This window comes from Otolemur garnettii, unplaced genomic scaffold, assembly GCF_000181295.1.
Source record: "Otolemur garnettii isolate 467f Iridium unplaced genomic scaffold, OtoGar3 scaffold00178, whole genome shotgun sequence".
Lineage (NCBI taxonomy): Eukaryota > Metazoa > Chordata > Mammalia > Primates > Galagidae > Otolemur > Otolemur garnettii.
Window position 1 is genome coordinate 1169579 of NW_003852573.1, and position 21887 is coordinate 1191465.

Below are 21887 nucleotides of genomic sequence, written 5' to 3' on the forward strand. Positions count from 1 at the left end.
TGTGGTGTAAAGTAAGGGTCTAATTTCATTCTTCTGCATGTGGATATCCAGTTTTTCCAGAACTATTTGTTTAAAAGATGGTTCTGTCCTCATTAAATGTTCTTGCCACCCTTGTTGAAATCATTTAACCATATACAAGCATTAATTTGGGGGCTCTTTGTTCTATTCCATAGGTCTGTGTAGCTACAGTACCACGTTTTGTTTATTGTAGCTTTGCAGTAAGTTTTGAAATCAGGAAGTTTGCATCTTTGAACTTGGTTCCTTTTCAAGATTGTTTTGCCTATTCAGAGTCGCTTGAGAGTCTATATACATTTTAGGGTGGGTTTTTCTATTTTTGTAAAGAATGTCATTGGGATTGTGATAGAGACCACACTGGATCTGTAGATAAATATTAATTCTTCCATTCTATGAAAAAGGGATGTCTATTTATTTACATAATTATTAAACAGTGTTTTGTAGTTTCAGTATACAGATCTTTTGCTTCCTTGGATAAGTTTATTCCTAGATTTTAAAATTATTTTTGATGCTACTATAGTTATTTTCTTAATTTCCTTTACAGGTTATTCTTAATGTATAGAAATACAACCAATTTTTGCACCTTGATTTTTGTATCTTCCAACTTTGCTGAAATTATTCATTTTAACAGATACTTTTGTACAATCTTTAGGGTTTTCTCCATAAAAAGGTTATCTGTGGACAGAAATAATTTTATTTTTTTCTTTCCAATTGGATGTTTAGCCTATTAATTTTTTCTTTAAAAATTATTTGACACATAAAAGTTGTATATGTTTATTGTGTAAGACATTTTAAAATATGTATGCCTTGTAGAATGGCAAAATTGAGCTAATTAGCATATTCATTAAGCTCACATGCTTATTATTTTCTGTGGTGAGAGCGCTTAAAATTTCCTCTCAATGATTTTTCAGGAATACCATATATTGTTATTAACTACAGTCTCCATATTGCATAATATAGATCTTTTCAACTTATTCCTCCTAACTAGCTGAAATTTTGAATCTTTTGAACAACTAATATCTCCCCAACCCCCTCAACCAGGGTCTATTAATTTTTATTGAGATATTTTATTTTCTTTCCCCTGGTTGGTTAGGTGTCACTTTCTGGGGAGATACACTCAATCTCCTACCGTTGAGCTGTGGATTCTGACTACTTTTTAAAGTTCCAGTGTCATTGTAATCCCCATGCTCTTGAAAACACTGAGCTCCTGACATTAATGATTGGCGGGTATCTCCCAACCATCCTTAGCAGTGGGAAGTATTTGCTGAACAACATTTCTTGAAAATCCACTTTGTATCCGGCATTTAGTCTTAAGAAACAAGGATCGTGAAGGTTCTGGTCTAGAGAAGAGAATCTACACTGTCACTTAGACAGGAAGTCATGTGATACAGTAAGGGGCATGAAGATATGGAGTTAGAGAAATAAATATGAATCCCTGCTTTGGACTTACTGGTATATAACCTGGAGTCAGTTCCTTCGTCTCTCTGCTCCTCCAGTTTTTCATTTGTAAAATGGGAATATCTATTTTACAATACAGGTGAAACTCACATAGTGAATTTTTTGCTTCATTAACACTAGCTATCTATGAGTCCTTACTTATCTATCCCATAAGTCAGAGGAATGCAGAAAATGAGTGATTGACTCTGCCAGGATTAGGGTGACCGACATGTATCAAATGCCAACTGGGAACTGGGTAGATAAAGAGCCTCAGCACGTTCTGGGCAACAGATAAAAAATGGAAAGTCAGATCCTGAACCCACGTTGGGCTGCTGCAAAGCTGTTGTTCTCCTGAGCTGACATTGAACTGGGGCTTGGAGGAAGAATGAGGAGGACATATTCTAGTGGCGAACAGCCTGTGCAAAGTTACAGAGGTGCAGAAGCACACACCACACTTGGGGAACAGTGAGTAGGGCTGTGATGGTGAAGAGTGGTGGGAGTTTAGCCTGGAAAATGAAGTCGGATTAATTCAGAGCACCTTCCTATTTTGGATTTTAGTCTGTAAGCAATGAAGAAACATCAAAGTATTTTTCAGCGTAGAGACATCATATGCTTGATAAACTGGAGGGAGACAGGCCGAAGGATGTCATGTCAGTTAAAACAGAGGCTTCTGCAAAATCCAGAGCAGAGGTGTACAGGCTGGAGGTGGCGCCATGGCGGTGGAAAAGTAAGAACTCAGGGTGAGTCAGTACTGGGGGTGGTTCCAGAACTTTAGCAGGATCCCAGGCACCTAAAACATGGCTTAAATTCTGTGTCTAGAACAAGAGCCTGTTGCTTTCTTAGTTATTGGAAAGTGCTCTGAAATGCCTTCACATACCAGCTGAGTTTAGATACTAAACTGTGGCCTCTACAGTTTTTAACTGAGCTGGACATCTAAACTACGGAGCAGGTAACATGTCTAGTTTAGCAAAGCCTTGGGTTTTGTTCTGGTAACTATTTGATTCTCTCTCAGGAGCTTACGTGGCTTAGACCTGAGTACAAACAGGGATTGGAAAATGTAATCACATTGACTAAATGCTGTTTAAAGCTCTACACACTTAAAATAAGGAAGGAGCTGTTATTTTTTGAGTGTCCTCATGTATTCATGTGGCTTGGATGTAGGATGAGATGGAACACTAAGGAGATTCTGTGACTTATTTAGGGCAAAGAGAGAGATGGGTATGGGATAATTACTGAGCTCCCACAGAGTATGCTGGGATCTCGGGCGATGCCTAATGAAGAGCCAGCCTGGCCCCACCCTTCAGGAACCTAGTAGGCCCTTGAGAGAGGGGGAAACTGGTAAAACAGACTTCTGTCTGAAAATGGCCAATGTGTTTTGAAAAGATGAGCAAAGGGGAAAATGTCCTATGGGTTGGTATGGGAGCTGGGACGGGATCCTAGACTGACTTTGGACTCTGAGTCCTTTTGACCTTGAGTGTTTTGTCCTGGCTGTTCTCTTTCTCAATTGTTTCTTTAGTTATCCTTGGTCTCATCTTCATGGCCAGTGGGCTGTCTGCCCATCATTTCTCTCCCTGGTGCCACCAGCCTCCTCTCTTCCCATTGCCTAGTTCATCCTCTCTTACCCTCTGGTTAGCATTTTTATTAGAAAATGAAAAACTTCAGTGATTATATGAAAGAACTGTGTCCAGCTGCTCAAACCCACCCAGTTTCTGTTTTTAGCTTCTCCCCCACTTAAAAATAGGCAGCATCAGGTCCCACTTGCCAAGCCTTTGTCACAGTCCCCAGCAGCCATTGCTCTGGCCATCTGCTCCCCCAGCTGTGCAGCCTGTGCCCACCTCCTGTCTCCGCCCCACACGCAGCCCTGTGTGGACAAGTGCAGGGCCCACGGGCCCAGCAGCCTCCAGCTCCCCCAGCTCCCCCACACCATCTGCTTCCCTTCCCCATGTGTGTTCCCAGCTTCACTGCTGACCCAGATTCCATGGCCCACAGCTCCTAGCCCCGGCTTTTTGCCCCGGCCAGTCCCGGGCTTTCCAGGCATGGGATGTTGACTGGAAAAGATGGAGGAGTTGCCATGGAGATATGAATAAACATAAGGAGCCATACACACTTCACAGCAGGTGTGACAAACCTGCTGTCACCGACTAGGTTGACAGAAGTTTGGTTCAGCTCTAAGCACTGGTTGATAGACTTGCACTGGGTGTCAAAAAGGAAAAATAAGGGTTCATTGTATTGGGCTGCATTCTTCGCCTTTGGGTCTCAGTATCTTAGAGGGAAGTTTCAAGCCATTGCAACATCCCTACATCCCATCTCTGTTTCTTGGGTCAGAGATCTGCCTGTGCTGTGGGTGTTCTGGGAGGGCCTGCTACACCTAGGCCTGCAGACCTGAAGAGTGGGCTATGTTGGCATTCACACAGGGGAAACTGCCCCAGCCCGCCCCTCTGTCATGTGAGTCAGAGACCATGGGGAGAGCTGGTCACCCCTGCCAAGAAACACAGTGATTCTTTCTAACTTGCCTACCTTCCCGTTCTTCTTTCCTCTGAGTTTCAAAGGTGTTGGGGTGAGGGAGGTTGGAACTACACCTTGTGTATCTGTGCCTGGGGCACAGGAGATTCCCCCTCACTCTCAAATTTGTGCCAGGTGATGGGAATGGGTAGGATGGGCTGGCCCCGAGGTGCTGGCTAGGAACACATTCCCTGCCTGGGATGCACTTTTCTAGGCGCCAAAGGAAAGAGAGCATATTTTTGGCATTACTCTCAATGCCCCCGTAACTCAAGCAGGAACTCTGCTCTGTAACAAGCGTGGAAGAGAACAGTTCACCCCTTTTCAGTAGGGCACCATTGACCTCTGGGGCAGGATAGTTTGTTATTGCTGGCTTCTACCCACCACATGCCACATTGCCTCTTAGTCATTGAGACAACAAAAATGTCCAGAAACTTTACCCCCTGGGAGATAGTGTCACTTCAGGGTTTTTTTCTGCCAGGATGTCAGATTGCCACAGACTCACTCTGAAGCATCAAAATGAACACACCACTCTGTTCATTTTGATGTTTATTGGCAAGGCTGGTTTTGTCAGAGGATGAGGCTATTGTTAAAATTAGGTTTTAAAATCCTCTAGGAAAAGAACAGGACAAGACCAGAGCTTTGTATTTCTTTTTGGGTTTTTTGGGGGGAGGGTTCTCTTTTTGTTTTGTTTTGTTTTTTGAGACAGAATCTGTCACCCAGGCTAGAGTGCAGTGTTGTCATCATAGCTCACAGCAACCTTAAACTCATGGGCTCACCTGACATCCTTCTGCCTCAGCCTCCCTAGTATCTGGGACTGTACGGTCTCACTATCATGCCTAGCTAATTTTTCTTCTTTTAGTAGAGACAGGGTCTTTCTCTCTTGCTCTTAGTTCTTAAACTCCTGAGCTCAAGCCATCCTCCCTCCTTAGCTTGCCACAGTGCTAGGATTATAGGCGGGAGCCACCCCACCTGGCCCAAAGCTCTTTTTTCTATTTGTAGATTACTGCCTTATCTGATCAGATCTGAGAGCTGTGCTCTGATGTTTCCCCAACCTGGTTTATAATCCCTCAGTGAGTCCTCTTGCCAAGGGGGTTTTCAAGTCCCCAGGCTGTGGGGTGGGTGGGCCACATGCTGTATGTGAAGGAGACAGGATTAGTTGCTCCAGGGCTGCAGGGGAGAGTATGTGAAAGGAACAGAGCATTTAAAATGGGGACATTGGCCCTGTGGCCCTAGAGATTCTGAAAGTCAGATTTATTGCTGCAGTTGGGGCCCAGGGGAAGATACCCTCCTGCCTCGCTCATGTGGCATTTTTCCTCCAGGGATCCCTCAGTGTGGTTCTTACCTCTTCAGGTCCTATGAGCCAGTGGCTGAGGCCGGCTTGTGAGACCTCTAATGTCACAACTGTGCTGGGAAGCTGAAGAGGAGGAGTGGGTCACATCCTCTTTGCTGCTAGTTATCATCCTTCTGGGGATTATCCAGACAGGCCCTCAGTGTCCTTCCTCATGTCCCACGATTCCGTCCTCCCACAGATTCGTGATGGGAAGGAGCCGTGCTCTGTTCATTTTGATGCTTATTGGCAAGGCTGGTTTTGTCAGAGGATGAGCCTATTAGTTAAAATTAGGTTTTCGGGTTTTCTAGATCATCATCTATTTTGTCTCCCACCCACTAACCCTGGAGGATAATCAAGAATTGCCTGTGGGCATCTTGATTTTTGCCTTTAACTCTTTTTAGTTTGTTGAGTCTAACAGTCTGTGCCTTTAATATTCCTGCTTTATTCTGCTTATTTTTAAAAAATACACTATTTCTAAACTTGAACTGTAGTCAGTCCCTGCAGATTGTAAATGCCTTCCTATCTCTGTTATAAGTCCTTCACAGTTGGTGTTTGATTTTTTCTTTCCCTAAGTAGAAATAGGAATGAATTGATTCACAGAGCTGGGGGAGATAGTGGGGACATCACAGAATCAAAGGGAAACCTGCAGGAGCCGGGGCCTGGGGCTAAAAAGAGGAGGCCCAGCCACCTGGCCCTTTCGCTGTACCATGTGACAGACAGCACACAGCCCTGCCAACCCCATGGAAAGAGCCTGTTCTCTGTTTCTCTCTATTGATTATTTAAAACTTATAATCACTGTCCATAAATGGAGAACCACTTTGGGCTTAACTAAGCTGTGTACACTTTCCGTAGTTGATCTTAATAAAGGAGAGATCACACAGGACATAGGGCTGGGGGAGACTGACTGGGCTGGAGCCGAGTGGAGAGGAATGCCCGACTCACTGGGCCCTTAGAAATTAATCCTGTACTTGGAGAAAATTATTTTGACCCATTTATGTCAGTTAAGACGATTTACATTTTCTTGCTTTATTCCGTATTTCCCCCCGCCTTTTCCCCTGCCTCCCCAGTTACTGCTAATTGAGTCAGTAATACCCAGACAGTTTCTCCTCTGCTTCTAAAGCGGAATGCAGAAACTGGTAGCCTAATGGTCCCCATTCTCAGAGGTGAAGAGTGTTGAGTAACAAGCCTGCTTTGCCCCCGTTTCTCTCACGACCAGTTTTGACACCACGTATTTATCTTGTATGAGGTCTAGTCTGACAGCTTCCTCCTGTGCAAGCTTGTGGCTTCATAGAGAAGGGGGGAGACTAGAGGTCATCTTGCCTGGTGGCCTTGAAGTAGGGATGTGTCTGTGTCACGGGAGGGCTTTCCAGAATAAACATGAAGGCACACACCCAAGTCCGTATCCACTGCACAGCGTATCCGTGAGAAGGCCACCATCAGGTGGTAGCTAAAACATAAAGTAATGTGGAGGGACGGGGACGGGGACGGGAAGAAGATACATGGTAGCATCCAGGGCAGACCCCAGGGCTGGCCGGAGGGAGAGAGGAGGAGGGGTCAGCAGTGCTTCCTTGGGCCAAGAGGATGCCAAGCACGGCTTACAGAGTGGCCACAGGAGGGCCGTCCAAAATAAATAAACCTCCCCTGGGAGACTCACCCAGTAACTCAGCCCACCGTGAACTGCACTGGCTGCTGCCATGGAGTCATTCAGAACTCTAGTTGCAGCTGGAGCACAGCTGATGCGTGTAACCCCAGAGACGTTAGCTTTCCGGGGGCCATTCAGAAACTATCTCCAGACCCTATGCTCTCTCCTTTCTATATCACTGGATTAGGCTGAGATATTTGGCAGAACCCTGGGGCCTGCGTGCCTGGCTGTGGGGCTGTGCCTGGTTCGCATTCTGAACACACAGTCCCAAAGGACACAGCACGGCGACTTCACTCAGGAGGGGCCCCCAGAGTGGGCAGTGCTGAGGAATAAAGGCTTTGTTTGCTTTATAAAGTCCCTGAGGAAAAGGGAAAGAAAATATAATGAAGAACTAGGAAGGATGAGCAGAATTCTTATTGTGATAGCTGGAATCCGTGTCTCCAGCCTTGAGTCTCAGCGCCCTGAGACACTGCCGTTCTTGGGTGTTGCTGTGTGCCGGAGTCGGGCACGGAGCCTGGGGTCTGATTCCAGCAATGGGCATGGCTCAAGTGGATCGTGCTGCACCCTTGTTAGGAGATTCCTCTGAATAGTATGTCATGTTTATAGGGTGGTTGGCTGGCTTCCCAGGGTCAAGTTAACTGGCCTGGGAATTCCCTATGACCTCTTTCCATGAAGCTAAATATATGCTGCTCATTGCAGAGAGCAGTTTGAAATTCTTGCATCTAAATGTTTGCATGCAGAAAACAAGTGGAGACATCCCTGGGTTTGGAGGGCTTATAAGTCCTACCTAGTTTCAGGACTCATATTAGACACATCAGAAAGAAGCCTATTTTGGCAAAAGGAAGAAACAACACGGGAGATGTCACTGCTTTGCTTAGACCCGACTGAATGAGTTGCAGGAATAGACATTTTGAGAGCTGTTTAAGTAAAGGCCTGGCTCAAGCTTGGGGGTCTGGGGTGCAGCCTGGGCTGGTGACAGAAAGAGTGACTGACATCTGAGCTTTACATTTTGATGCTCGTGATGAGATGCCTTCTTGCCCCTTTCCCGGTAGGCCCGGTACCTCTCCCCAAGAGTTCGCCGCCGATTGCACGCTGCCCTGGCGTCCTGCTCCACCTCGATGCTGATCCTCTCCAATCTGGTGTTCCTCGGAGGCAATCAAGTTGGGAAAACCTACTGGAATAGGATCTTCGTAGAGGGTGAGTTGCCTGACGGTGGTGTGTTCTGTCATTTCCTTGTTTTTCACACATGCAGTTGGTGGGATTTGGGGGCGTCGTTCATTGTTATAGTCGTGGTATGTGATTTCTGAACCTGCCAGTCAGAAACAATCTCCTAGTTCAGCCATGATGTTAGGCGTCCCCTGTTTTTGATGTGCTGCGTGTCTACCACATGTGATGCTTTTTAAACACAATATGCAATCTATACTCGCTCAAACTCTACGTTGTCTTCTGCGTTGCTTTTCCAATTATCGAAGCTTTCTTGATCTTCCTTGGTGCTATGATTTAAGAGTCTCTTCTAAAACTCATGTTGAGGTTTAATCTGCACTTGGCAGTATGGAGAGGTGGGGCTTCGAAAAAGTGCCTGGATCAGGGAGGCTGTACCCTTGTAAATGGAGTAATCCGTTTATTATTTAATGGGTGAATGGACTAATGGGAATCATGGCGTAGAACTTTATAAGTGGCTTATAAAAAGAAGAGGAGAGGGCCCTCCCTAGATGCAGCTCCCGAACCTTAGACGTCTCCAACTCCATAACTGTAAGAAATAATTTCTTTTCTTGGTTATTCAGTTTCAAGTATTCTGTTATAAGCAACATAAAACCAGAATAAGGCACGTAACTGTCTGCAGATCCAAGCCTGTAGAATCCTGCAAAGTCTAACATTGTTCCATTTATTCCTCTGAACATCCTACTAGAACTATGTCCTAGGAACTTCTTTGTGTGTTCCTGAAGAGGTGGGCATGGTGTCTGTTTTTGCCGTAGCTCTTGGCCGTGGATATTTTTGTCTAAACACTAGCAGCCAACCTTGTTTAATGTACATTAAGTGGATTGTCTCAATATCCACAGCAAAGCCGTAACAGCAGCAGGCAGAATGCTAGTATGTGGGAGTTGTAAAAACATTGCATTAATAATTGATCGTCACATATTTATGGTCTCCGTGTCCCTTGGGCTAGGACTTAGAGTTCCATCCTGTCCTTAAGATAATTGGACATTTGGAGCTACTCACAATATATATTGCTGTAGTCCATTTACTGTGTTTTAAAAGAAAAGATCCCTGTTCTATTTCCCTGACTAACAACATTGTCTTGTGCTTTGGGCTTGGGCAGCTTTGCTAAATGGTGATAACATGACTCTGCATGGCTGGTCCTGTCATCTCCACATCTTGGCCCCTGAAGAGCCGGTGATGTTTTAGGCCCTTTTCACACCATTAATAACCCCAGCATAGCTACATGAGTCCAGAACACTGAGTCATACATCTAAACTGGAAGGCTGGGGTGAGCCAGGTTTAAAGGGCCAGGGGAGAGTCCTATTCTACTTTAATCTTGTCACTGAAAAAACCCTCTTTGATCTTGCTTTCTGTAAGATGGTTTAGCTGGCAGTTCCTGGAAAGATCGTGCCCTTTCTAAGTGAAAGCTGTCCTTTAGTAAAGACAGAAGATAATGGGGAAGGATCCAGAGATGAAGGTGGGTGCCCGCGTCTGTTACTTTTCTTGCCCAATACCACAGAGCCCAGGCTAAGAAAGTGTGACTTGAGCAAAGTGCTGACTTGGGGCTCAGCTGTCACATAGTGAGAAGGCTCTGGGTTTTGTTTTGGTAAATTGAACATACTGGGTGTTCGTTACTTGCAGGGCACTGAAAATACAGCGATGAGAAAAAGCCCCCGCCAACGCGGGGGCCAGAGGCACAACAAGAGTGTGGCAATAGATCAGGGCACTCCTGTGCCAGATGTGTGAGTGAGTTGTTGAAGGTCACAAGAAGGGTGGCTGATTTTCCATGGAAGTGGACTTTGCAGAGAAGGTAGCATTTATTTTATTTTTTTTTTTTGAAGAGAACATTTATTTATTGAGTGCCTATTAAATTGCAGCACTAAGTAGGTATTTGGCAGGTGGAGGAGCCAGTGTATTGGGGTAGTTAACATCAGCTGCTATGTCAGAAACTCCAGAATCTTAGTAATTTTTCACCGTAGAAGTTTGTTTCTTTCATAGTTCAGTACAGATTGAGTTTCCTAAGCAGTGGCTCTAGGCCCTAGAATGTTTGCTTCGATTCTCTACCATCTTGTCCTGGCAGCACAGAGGGGAAGAGAATGAGGCTGATGCACATGACTTGTTTGTTTACTGGCCGGAGCCACTCACGTGACCAACCCAAAAGCAGGGCAGGGGAGATACAGGGAAGCAGGCAGGTGTCCGTGTGCATCAAGGACTCAGGGAAGAGGGTGGTGTGGGAGTCAAGGGCATAAAGGTTGTAGGTGAGTCTCTGGGAGTACAGTTAGCCAGGGAGCTGCATAGGGAGAAGAGAACGGGGTAGAAGGCAGAACCCAAGGCGGCCAGCATTGAAGGGGGCGGAGAGAAAGACAGTAGCCATAAGATATTCTTTCTGCTTCTTAAAGGCGGAAGGATCAGAGTGTGACTTGGTCAGCTCCCTGTAGAGTTATCATCAGTCATCTAGGGTCAGGCGTCTGAAAGCTCTGGTCTGCCATTGTGGTGGAGATTCCGCTGTGGTCTCTGTGCTGTTCATGTCCTCTGTGTGGACTCAGGTCCCCGAATCTCAGAGGAGACTTGATCCTCTAGGTGTGGAGAGCTCTGTGGAATGGTTTCTACTCCGTGTTCTGTGGCCAAGAAAGGTCAGCTTAGAAGGCATTTTCGGTATCAGGGTTTCTCTAAATGAACCTGTTTGGATTTCAGGTGGTATGCCCTGTGAGTGTCCTGAATCAGGGAATATCTGCTGGGGTTTTGGCAGTTGACCATTTGTCTGTTCTCTACTGTGGGCCTTTGTGCATGAATCATGTGGTTTAGGTATCTCTTAAGGAAAGTAAGCCAGATGGTTCATGACTAATTTGATAGATTTGATGGAAAATTAATATGAATATTCATATTTTGGTGCAAAAAATAATTGATGACTGTATAGAATGCTTCCTCTGACTTTGCTGGAGGTGCTAATATATTAGCTTCCTAAAATTAAAAAAAAAAAAATCTGAGTTCTGCAACTCAGCTAGCCCCAAAGGTTTTGGATAAAGAATTGTGGACTATGCATGTGGCTGCTGATGAATGAGCCAGGACTGTGGCAGCCTTCTTGTCTCTGTCCTCTTTCTTTGGGCACATGACCAGTTCCAGTGGCTCAGAGCCCCATTTCTACACACCAGGGGAAATACGATGAAGTAAGCGAGGAAGTCCGTCTGTGGGGATGGAGAATGTTTCAGCTCAGTAGATTAACAGGTTTAACAGAAAGGTGACCCTCGCCTCTGTGCTTTGACGGATGGGGACCTGCGGCAGCGAGGAGGCAGAGTCACCTGCACCACCTCCCTCTAGTGGAGTCACCTAAGTGAGTCCCAGAGGAGGAAAGAGATAGGAGTCTGGGTGAGAGGGATTATTGGGGAGACTTGCAAATGCCTCAGAGCTAATGGGATGTAGATACTCTTGTATCTTAGAAGCTATTGCCTTGCTAATTCCTCGGGAGCCTTTTCCCAGCACTGCTAATATTCCTGGAAGTAGCTCGTGATTAGCCTGGGGGAGTTGTCTTAAAGTCAGTATTTCCCTGTCTCCAATTCACTGAATTTACCCATAGATTAGTTTGCTCTAAGCTACATTTTAGCGGCTTCTATAAAAATCTCCAACCTGGTCTCTGTAGGTGATACACGTGTTGTGAGGCTATAACACCAGACTCTTCCCTTTCTGCTACAAACCTACCTTCCCTGCTATCCAGAGGTGGCGTCGGAGGCCGAGGGACAGGAATGCTGGGCAGCAAATCTAGGACTGTGGTACATGTCGTGCACAAAACATTTTTTTGGTCAACAAATGTTACCTCTGTCGCTGAGGTTGGAGAAGTCATGTTCAGTTTATTCAGCAGAGAAAGAGGCATCTGTGTTTCTGCTTTTATAAAAAACAACCTCCAAATTTTTACCGTTGAAGTTTTCTTCATGCCGCTTGAGGAATGGGAATGTTTAGCCCCCAAATGCTTTATTAAAGGAGTTAGCTTGGATCTGAGAAGGATGTGGCTAGGGACTTGGTCCTAATGCCGTTCCAGGAGGGATTCCAGTGTGTTATGCATTGTCAAGCAAATACACGTTGCTTCTTACATAACATAACCCTTTGGCATTTATTGATAGAAGGAGCTCTCTCATGTCTGTCTTAAATCCTTGACATTGAAGTATAATTTCTTCAACAAGCAATTGAATCCTGCTGTATATCTGAAAGAAGTCTTGAGTTACAACTCCGTATCTGTGCGGCTGGTCCCCATAAACTGTGGTCTAAGCCTCCGGCAGTACTTTCTCCATAGGCCTGGGGCAGTGGGGAGAAAAGAGAACAGGTTGGAAATATACCTGGTCGTGAGAGGGCTGAGAGCTCTATTATTTGTCTGGGTGAAGATGGTTCTCCTTTTGAAAAGCATCTATCTCCGTTTGTCCAAGGAAGCCATGGATTTTGTAAAAATGAATCCAAAATACTTCCCAAGAAGTCGGGCTCCAGACCCTGTGTCCGGGTGTTGCAGTGACGGTGGCTTGGCAGAGACGTGACATGCACCGAATGTTCTCGTGTGACTCTTCATTGCACACATACGTCCACATCCATGCTCATGTATGTCTGTTTTTCCTTCTTCCGTTTCCTGACCTATTTTGGCAAACCCTGCCTCAACGCTTAGGTCCTGGAGTGGCCCAGGCCAAGGCAAAGAGACTTTGGTGCTTTTTCCTTTCAGATTGCAATGAGGGCGGAGCTGGCAATTTTCTTATGCAGGTCCCCATATTTGCTTGCTATTTCTGGCTGAGAGAAAAGAAAGTATATTTTCTCCCTGATTACTAGCTTGTCAGAGCAGTTTATTTGTCTCCTGACTCAAATGGTTCTGGACAGGCATCTTATTTAAAGCTGAACTGGAGTATTGCGCTAGAAATTTTGGAGGCTTGTGGTTAAATAGAAACTCATCCCTTTCATATCTGCTTAAACTCTTGGGAGTAAAATTTCATTTCTGATGAGAGAGGACAGAGGGCAGGTGTCAGTAGCTCAGGCCACCTTTTGTGATTACTTCATCTTGCCATCTTCACTAGCCCTTTCCTCTGAATGGAGAATTCATTTTTCTCATTGATTCTGCTTAGTTCGCTGGATCTTCTGAAAGTTCTAGAAGAGTTTGAGGGGTAGGAGCTTCCCACCCATTGTGCTGGTGGTGAAGTTGATACGTAGATACAAGGTAAGAGATTGATCTGAGGTTACGGCATTACCCTCCCGGTCATTCTTGGGATCTGAATTTGAAGACTTGCAGAAGCTTTTGTTTCTTTGCTCTGTGTCAACACAGCCACCCAGAGGTCCTGGGGATCAGTGTTCTGAAGGCTATTTTAGGGCAAGTAACCATGGGCAGGACATGAGAAGTAGTGAGTGGAAATCCTTGTTCAGCAGAGCACTTGGGGTTATGTTAGAACTGAGAGATTTCTAAAATACCTCAAAGTCCTGAGAAGGACTTTCAAGCAGAGTGCATTTAAACCTCATTGTTGTGAGACTGTGTGACAGTTCTGCTAGTTAGGAGCTCCCAGCTCACCGGACGTTGACGGCTTGCTTTGCGTTGCCTCATGCATTAGTCCTGTCGTGTCATCCTCCCTGTCTTATTCCGGCTCCTCCTGTGTCTCTTATATGAGGACCCTTGTGACTATTGTTGGACCCACCTGGATAATCCGGGATAGTCTCATAATTCTTGACCTAATCACCTGTGTAAAGTCCCTTTTGCAGTATCAGGTAATTTTCGCAGTTTCCAGGATTAGAACGTGGGCAACTTTGGAGGCTCCACTGTGCACCCCCATGGCACACTCAGGTCCTATGCAGAATGCTCCTCAGTTCTATCCCCACTGTGATAGCTTCTTTCTGAAGAGATTTGGTTATAAAATAGCAATTGGGATGTGCAACTAGCCTTATTGAAATGTAAAGCTGCCTGTATAAAGAAATAATACTGGAATTTCATAGAAGTAAACCTGAGAGATTTATTACCTTCAGGCAATGTAAAGAGTGACAGAGGGGACAGCTATGGTTTTGTCCCCTTGGCATTTATTTCCCATTCTTCGGTAACAGTGCCCTGCTTCTCCTTTGGGTACTAACCTCTCCCACCCTACTCTGAACCTGTGTGATTCTGGGGGGGCACACCCCACACCTATGACTGGGGGATCAGATGGCCCCTGTACCAGCCAGGCAGTAGGGTCCATCTCCCTGTGTAGTGCAATTCTGGAGCTTTTCTTGGAATTGTCGGGGAGCAGAAGCTCTCTTCCCTTTGGCGTTGTGGAGATTTCAGGATGCCGGGCAGGAGCTGCTGGCAGCCCTCTGGCCATCCCCAGAGGATAGCCACGTAGGGAAGGAAGCCAGCTCTGGGGAGAGCAGAGCTGCAGGTTGGAAACTGAAGTCACGTGTGTGTGAGCCCTTAGACCCAGGAGTATCTAAACCAACATATTCGTGTGCTTTTCAGTCACAGGAGCTTTTTAAAAAACTCAGTCTGTGTTGGGAGACAGCTCTTCAAGGCTCTCTCGTGTTTCTGCGTGTCTCACAGACAGAGGCAACACTGCCTTTGTTCCAGACTCTTTCCAAGAATATTTGTAGGGCAAACATCTTTAGAAGATAAATATAGTGTCTTTTTCCAAAGTAAAAGGTAAGTTGGTTTACTCTTCAGCATAATAAAGATAATATCTCCCTTGGAGGCAAAGGTCAGACAAGCTTACTATCCATTATAAAATCCACAGAGGCCAGGCATGCTGGCCTGTAATCTTAGAACTCTGGGAGGCCAAGAGGGGGAGGGAGGATTACTTGAGCTTAGGAGTTGAAGCCCAGCCTGAACAATAGTTAGACTTTATCTCTGCCAAAAATAGAAAAAGTTAGTGGGCCTGGTGGCACATAGCTATAGTCCCAGCTACTCAAGAGGCTGAGACAGGAGGACTGCTTGAGCCGTGGAGTTTGAGGTTGCAGTAAGCTATGATGATGCTGTTGTACCCTACCCTGAATGATAGAGTGAGACTCTATCTCAAAAAAAAAAAAAGCTCGGCACCCATAGCACAGTAGTTACCGCACCCGCCACATACACCAAGGGTGGTAGGTTCGTACCTAGCCCAGGCCAGCTAAACAACAACTGCAACAAAAAATAGCTAGGTGTTGTGGTGGGTGCCTGTAGTCCCAGCTACTTGGGATACTGAGGCAAGAGAATCACTTAATCCCAAGAGTTTGAGGTTGCTGTGAGCTGTGATGCCATAGCACTCTACGGAGGGTGACATAATGAGACTCTGTCTTGGGAAAAAAAAAAACAAAACAGTTTTCCAAAGTCCAGAGTTTATCTCCTGTACCATAACCTACGCATGTGCAGACCTTCTCTGGCCCTCTTACAGGCTTATTCAGACCTTGCGTCAGTCACCCAAGCCTTGTTTCTTATATAATCAATACAATCACCCTTACCCAGACAAAGAAAGCAGTGGGAAGAGGAGATGTTTTGTTAGGGCACGCTGGTTAAATGACTACCGAAACAAAATCATCTCAGGGTGGCTGTCGTAAGGGGATAAGGCCTGCGGTTGTGGCGTCTGTGTTGGGCAGGGCAGGAAGCACAGCTGAAGACGGCAGTGGGCTGACTGTGGATCTTTTCTCTGGGGTACATATGGGCAAGTGGAATCCAGGGGAACTTTTCCTTTCCTGAGGAATTCTATCCGGCACCATAGTGGCCTATCTTGAGTATAACTAAGGCACTCAAGGATTTCAGTGAATATTTGGTAAATGAGAGTGTAAACCATAGAGATAAACTTTTCATTGTCTTGAAATAAAGACAATAAAGCCCCAAATCTTATTTTGTTGGCACCTGTTTGGTACCACGCAGGATTTTTCAGGGGACACAGCCGCACGTTGACAGGTATTTGGGCCTTGGCTGGCCCATTTCCCCTGCACTGACTTAAGACTCTTATGGCCTGCCAGCTGCTGCCCCAGTCACACTGCCTGCTGCTCTGGAGTCGTCTTTACAGACAGTAAAGGATGGCAAAGGGGGTTCATGGGTTGAATTGTGTTCCCCCAAAAATACATGTTGGAGCCCTAACCTTCAGTACCTCAGGACATGACTTTATTTGGAAATAGGGTCTTTACCGAGGTGATAAATTAAAATGAGGTTGTTAGGGTAAACCCTACTCCAGTAAGACTGATGTCCTCATAAAAAGGGGAAATTTGGACACAGAAGGAAGATGAAGTCATAAGGAGAGAGTGACCTGTGACTGAGAGGGAGGCAGAGGTTGGCGTCACATTGCCAGAGGGCCAGGCACATCCAGAGCTGCCCAGGGTCGGGAAGAAGCCGCCTGCAGGCTCAGGGAAGCACGCACTGCTCACGCCATGATCCAGCCTCCAGAAGGGTGAGACAACAAATTTCTGTTGTCCTAAGCCATTCGGTTTGTGCTATTTTGTTCTGGCAGCCCTAGGAAATGAAGATAGAATTACATGGTACAGTGTAGTGTCGGAGGGTGGCATGAGGGACTGAGAAGGGCCAGCAGTGACTCCTTCCCCACTCTCAGAAACACAGCCCAGAGCAGGAGTCCTGCAGCTGGAAGGTCAGTGCCCAAGTCCATGTGATAGTAGGGCTTTGCCATCTGGGCATGGGCCACAGGGCAGACATTCCCAGAGTGTGAAATGAGGGTGGGAGTTATCAAATGCCCAAGTCACAACAGTGTCACAACAGTATCCAGAGTAAGGCTGTCCTGGGCCAGGGCACAGTGAGGCCCTGGGACAGTAAGGAACAAGGGAAGCTGGCCTTCTTCATGGGTGACCCAGGGGAGGTGAAAGAGCAGTGATGTGGTAGGTGAAGATGGGTGAGCAGAATCAGGGAGCCACAAGGACTGTCCAGGGATGGACCAGAAGATGACTTTAAAACAGACTTGGAGCCAGCACCTGCCTTTGTGTTTGTCTCCTCCTCGTGGGTCTGTCTCCAACCATGACATTGGTTACGTAGGAAGCTGCAGACAGAAATAACTGGTCTGGAAGGAGTAATGTATGTCACCTTGTGTCAGGCTGGCAGAGGGAAGGCAGAGCTGCTTTTCAGCTTGGGAGCTGCCAGCACCCAACTGGCCCCAGGCTTGAAGCGTTTGTCCCCCCGGCACCCGCAGCAGCCAGAGTGATGTGCCCGCCGCGCCTGTCCGTGCCCCTTGGTTCTCCTCTGGCTGCTGCCGCGCTCCGGCTGCTGCCCAGTCTTGCCTGGAGAAGGCGGCAGCTGTGAATTTCAGCCCTATTTAGGTCTCCAGGCCGCATATCGCAGGACTTTAAAAACAATTTTCTGGTTGCATTTTCATGTGACCTTGACAAAAACCAAAAAACTAGGAAAAGTCATTAGTAAAATGAAAAGAGAAATCTAATGTTTTGTCTTGAAAAGAATGGCGTTCCTTTGCTGTTGGAAGTCGCCCAGGGACCAGGGGCGGGTACCTGGCAGTGACCTGTGACTTGTGGCTTTCAGAGGGAGAAGAAACAGACAACTGAGGGCTAAACCGGGATGCGACGTTCTGCCCAGAGAGCGTTGGGAAGATGTTTCTGGCCTGCTGGGGGACGGGAAAGCTGCCCGGTTTATGACAAAGGAATGTGGACTTTGGCTTGATAGACGGGATTTCCCTTCGCCCTGTTGTTTGCATGCTGGGGAGATGGGACCACTCTCATCCATCTTTGCTAGAGGCCAAGTCTGCTGGGGAGAAGGTCTTTGAATGCATTTCTTGAGTCAGGTACAGGAAGAGACTAATTGCGTTCAGAGGGCTAATCACAGGAAACCTGAAAGATGTCAGATACCTTAATGGGCCATGCCGACCAGCCGGGCCTTAACATCCCTCACCACGCAGACCTTCCTGCAGAGCTGTGCTTGTGCTCAAAAGTCATTATTTTTTCACTAACTTTTAACAAGATTGTTCTTGCTGCTGTTTAAAAATTCTGTTTGTAGCCACAGGTGCCCATAACTTACTTCTGCCATGTTGGACGCTAGCCTCTTGATTACTTTTCGCACTCGTGGCTGTCCCAACAAGATTGTTAGAGGGCTGGGTCATACCTTTTGCATCGCTGTACGAAATTGCTATCATCAGTCAGGGTTTTGCAAAGACAAGCAAAATTACACAGCAAAGAAATAAGCAATTTGGGAAGCAGCTGAGCTTATCAAGCCAGGAAAAGAGGGGCAGTGGTCACCCAAGTCTGGGTTGAGGCTAAGAGCTTTCTACAGAGACAGTTGCTAGGAGAGGGCTTCCTTACGTTTCTGCCACTTACTGTACTGGGTGCATGAGGTACAGTGGGGATCAGATGTGGTATTAGTACCAGGAAAAATATACTGCAGTGCTTTGGGACGTAGTACCTTGAAAATTGCTTTGGAAACAAAAAGGTGAATGATTTTAGGGATGTGCCAATAAGCTGATTTTAAAACAAAGCTGAACTTTCTAGCTACCGTTTGCCTTAATAATGTCATCAGCTTAACTTTATCTTGTGTTGTCATAGGGGATGTGACATCAGAGGTAGGCTTAAAGGATAAGTACCAGACTTGGGAGACGGGGCATAGCACGCACAAAGGTAGCACAGCATAAAATATACATTCAGAAAACCACAAGTGTCTCAGGATCTTAGCAGGAGAGGAAGCAGGGTGTGATACTAATGAATAAGCTAGTTGCACCAACCTACACCAGAAAGGTAACTTGAAGATGAGCTAATGAAAGCCACATATGCCGTGCTGAGTCTGGGCTCCATCCTTAGTAGGCTTGAGGAAGTGGGCATCACAAGGAGTTTTGCAGAATGACATGATTCTTAGTTTGAAAAGGTCCATCTAGAGGTGACGTGAGGCTGACTTGGAGGGGAGCAGTACTAGGAACCAGGAGCCCAGTCAGGCGCTGTGTGAGGGATGAAAATGACCTGGCTGCCAGGTACCAAAGAACAGGGAAGATGGAAGAAGAATTCTTCAGGATTCCTCCGGGGAATTTTAGGGAATCAGTGAACTCCTTGTAATTTGTGCAGTTTATAAAGGTTTTGGAAATTCAGATGGACAAAAATACTTAAGGTTTAGGTTTATCCTTTTTATTTATTTATGGTGGGGGGTAGCTCACCATAGGTTAACTGTAGGTTAGTGTCCGAATGTTGTAGAAAAATTTCTCTGCTTCCTTAATTTTGCTCCTGGAATTTAAGGGGATAATGCAAGTGCCGAGGAAAATGCCAAACCAAAGAGGGTCCTCTGCCGAGATAACAAGCTTGCTCAATACAGAGCCTGAATTAATACTTTGTAAAGGCCAGATTCACTCTGGAAGGGGGGGGGCACCTCTTATAGTTTCTTGTTCGCTGAAAGCACTTTGCAGACATTTCAGGTTTGTCTTTTGTTTCTTTAAAAATAATAAGCATAGTTGCCATATAATCTATGTTTGATACTTTCAATATTTTAAAGCTATGTGTCTGGCATATCCTTTTACTGCTGGGTCCCATCCATAGCCTCACTTTCCTGGGATGCTTGGTTCTTTTTGACTGTGCGCTGCTCATTATCTTGCATGATCAGAGGTGAGGTTTCCAGAGGCCTCGTATGAAGAGACCTTCCTCCGGAGGAAATTTGTGCTTATACCTGCTGGGCAAATAGAGCTGACCCATGGTCACATCCCTTCAGGGGGATTCACTTCCCATCTCTTCTCTGGATCAGACAGGGGAAGTGTAAGGGACTAGATTTACTCTGGTTTACCTTTATAATGAAGGTGATTGTAATTCCCTGAGATTCCTTTCTGGGCCCCAGCTTACTATGCTTTTGGGGGGGGGTCACCTGTCAGACTCACTGCTTTTGTCAGGCTCTGAGATTTTATTTCTCTTACCCCATAGGTTGCAGCTCAGTTTGGACAAATGTCTTCAGGACAAAAACAGCTTTAAGAACTTTGTGTCCCTTGCGTCTCATTTTCTCTTAGATTTTTGCCCTGGTTTTCTTCGCCATCTTGACAGAACATTGCCAACTGTAGAGGGGAAAATACTTATCTGATAGTGTTAGGAAAAATTTACCCGCCATTGCCAGAAACAGAAGTCTTTCTTAGATTCTGTGGCAATCCTAATTTTCCTGAGTCAAACATGTCAATTGATAGATCTAAGACATAACAACATGCTTCAAATATAAATAGGCAGTGTTAGGTAAGTTGTTTCTCAGTGAATTCATATTGGCTAAGAGAAGTTAGTGTGTGAGATCTCCCTTAATTTCTGAGAGCTGTGTTAACAGTGGCAGTGTAGTGAAGGGCTCTGGAGGCAGACATAATCGAGTCATTTACTAAGATAGGACCTCAGACAAGATACCTAACCTCTCTAACACTCGGATTCCCATCTGTGAATTGAGAAAATACTAGCCTCCTAGGAGGTAGTAGAGATTTAAAAAGGTAATGAATATGACCTTGCAGAATCCCTAACACATGATAAGCCCTCACTAACAGTAGTTTATTATTGGAACTATGGTTATAGTTATGTTAACATTTTTCTACCATTTAGTCCCTTAAGAATGAATTTGGACCCACACCTTACTTCATATACAAAAGTTATTTCAAAATGGATCAAAGACTTCAATGTAAGAGCCAAAACCATAAAATTTTAGAAAAAAAAAAGAGCATAAATCTTTGTGGCTTTGGATGATTATCTAGTCTTTTACATACATAGTATAACACCAAAGGCACAAGTTAATTATAAAAACTAGATGAATTGGATATCATCAGAATTATAAATTATTCTTCAAAGGACAACATCAAGAAAATTAAAATACAATAGTGCCAAAGAAGATAAAATATCTGGGCGTGTACCTAACAAAGAACATGAAAGATCTCTATAAAGAGAACTGTGAAACTCTGAGAAAAGAAATAGCTGAAGATGTCAACAAATGGAAAAATATACCATGCTCATGGCTGGGAAGAGTCAACATTGTTAAAATGTCTTTACTACCCAGATCAATTTACACATTTAATGCAATCCCTATTAAAGTACCTCTGTCATACTTTAAAGATCTGGAAAAATTAGTACTTCATTTTATATGGAAACAGAAAAAACCTTGAACAGCCAAGGCATTACTCAGAAATATAAACAAATCAGGAGGAATCATGCTACCAGACTTCAGACTATACTGTAAATCTATAGTGATCAAAACAGCATGGTACTGGCACAAAAAATAGAGGTAGATGTATGGAACAGAATTGAAAACTAAGAGATTAACCCAGACACTTACTGTCATTTGATCTTTGGTAAGCCTATCAAAAATATAAATGTCTTAACACAATAACTAAGAAAATGCTATGAAGGTTATGTTAACCAGTTTGATGAAAATATTTCAAATTGTATATAAAACCAGCACACTGTACCCTTTAACTGCATTAATGTACACAGTGATGATTTAATTAAAAATATGTGTAATAAATTGGGGGAAAGATTCTCTTTTTAACAAATGGTGCTAGGTGAATTGGCTGGCAACTTGTAGAAGCCTGAAACTAGACCCACACCTTTCTCCTCTAACAAAAATTAACTCTCACTGACTAAAGGACTTAAACTTAAGACATGAAACTGTAAAAATTCTTGGAGAGAGTGCAGGGGAAACACTTGAAAAGATTTGCCTGGGAGAATACTTTATGAGGAGGACCCCCCAGGCAATTGAAGCAACATCAAAAATACATTACTGGGATCTGATAAAACTAAAAAGCTTCTGCACTGCCAAGAACACAGTAAAGCAAGTAGACAGCTCTCAGAATGGGAGAGGATTTTTGCAGGTTATATTTCCAACAAAGGTCTAATAACCAGATTCCACAGAGAATTCAAACT

The 21887-nt window shown here is 45.0% G+C and overlaps 1 protein-coding gene across 2 annotated transcripts in view; it reads left to right on the forward strand.

Moving 5' to 3' along the window:
• The window catches only part of HHAT (hedgehog acyltransferase), a 333401-nt gene that overhangs the window by 282714 nt on the left and 28800 nt on the right, over window positions 1-21887 (forward strand). The window contains exons 9-10 of one of the 2 annotated variants that reach the window (XM_012811851.2): window positions 7979-8116; window positions 13305-13311. In XM_012811851.2, the coding sequence (XP_012667305.1) occupies window positions 7979-8116; window positions 13305-13311 (145 nt within the window). Of the gene's footprint in view, window positions 1-7978; window positions 8124-13304; window positions 13312-21887 lie in introns of both variants that reach the window. The other variant, XM_012811853.2, reaches the window with a different exon arrangement.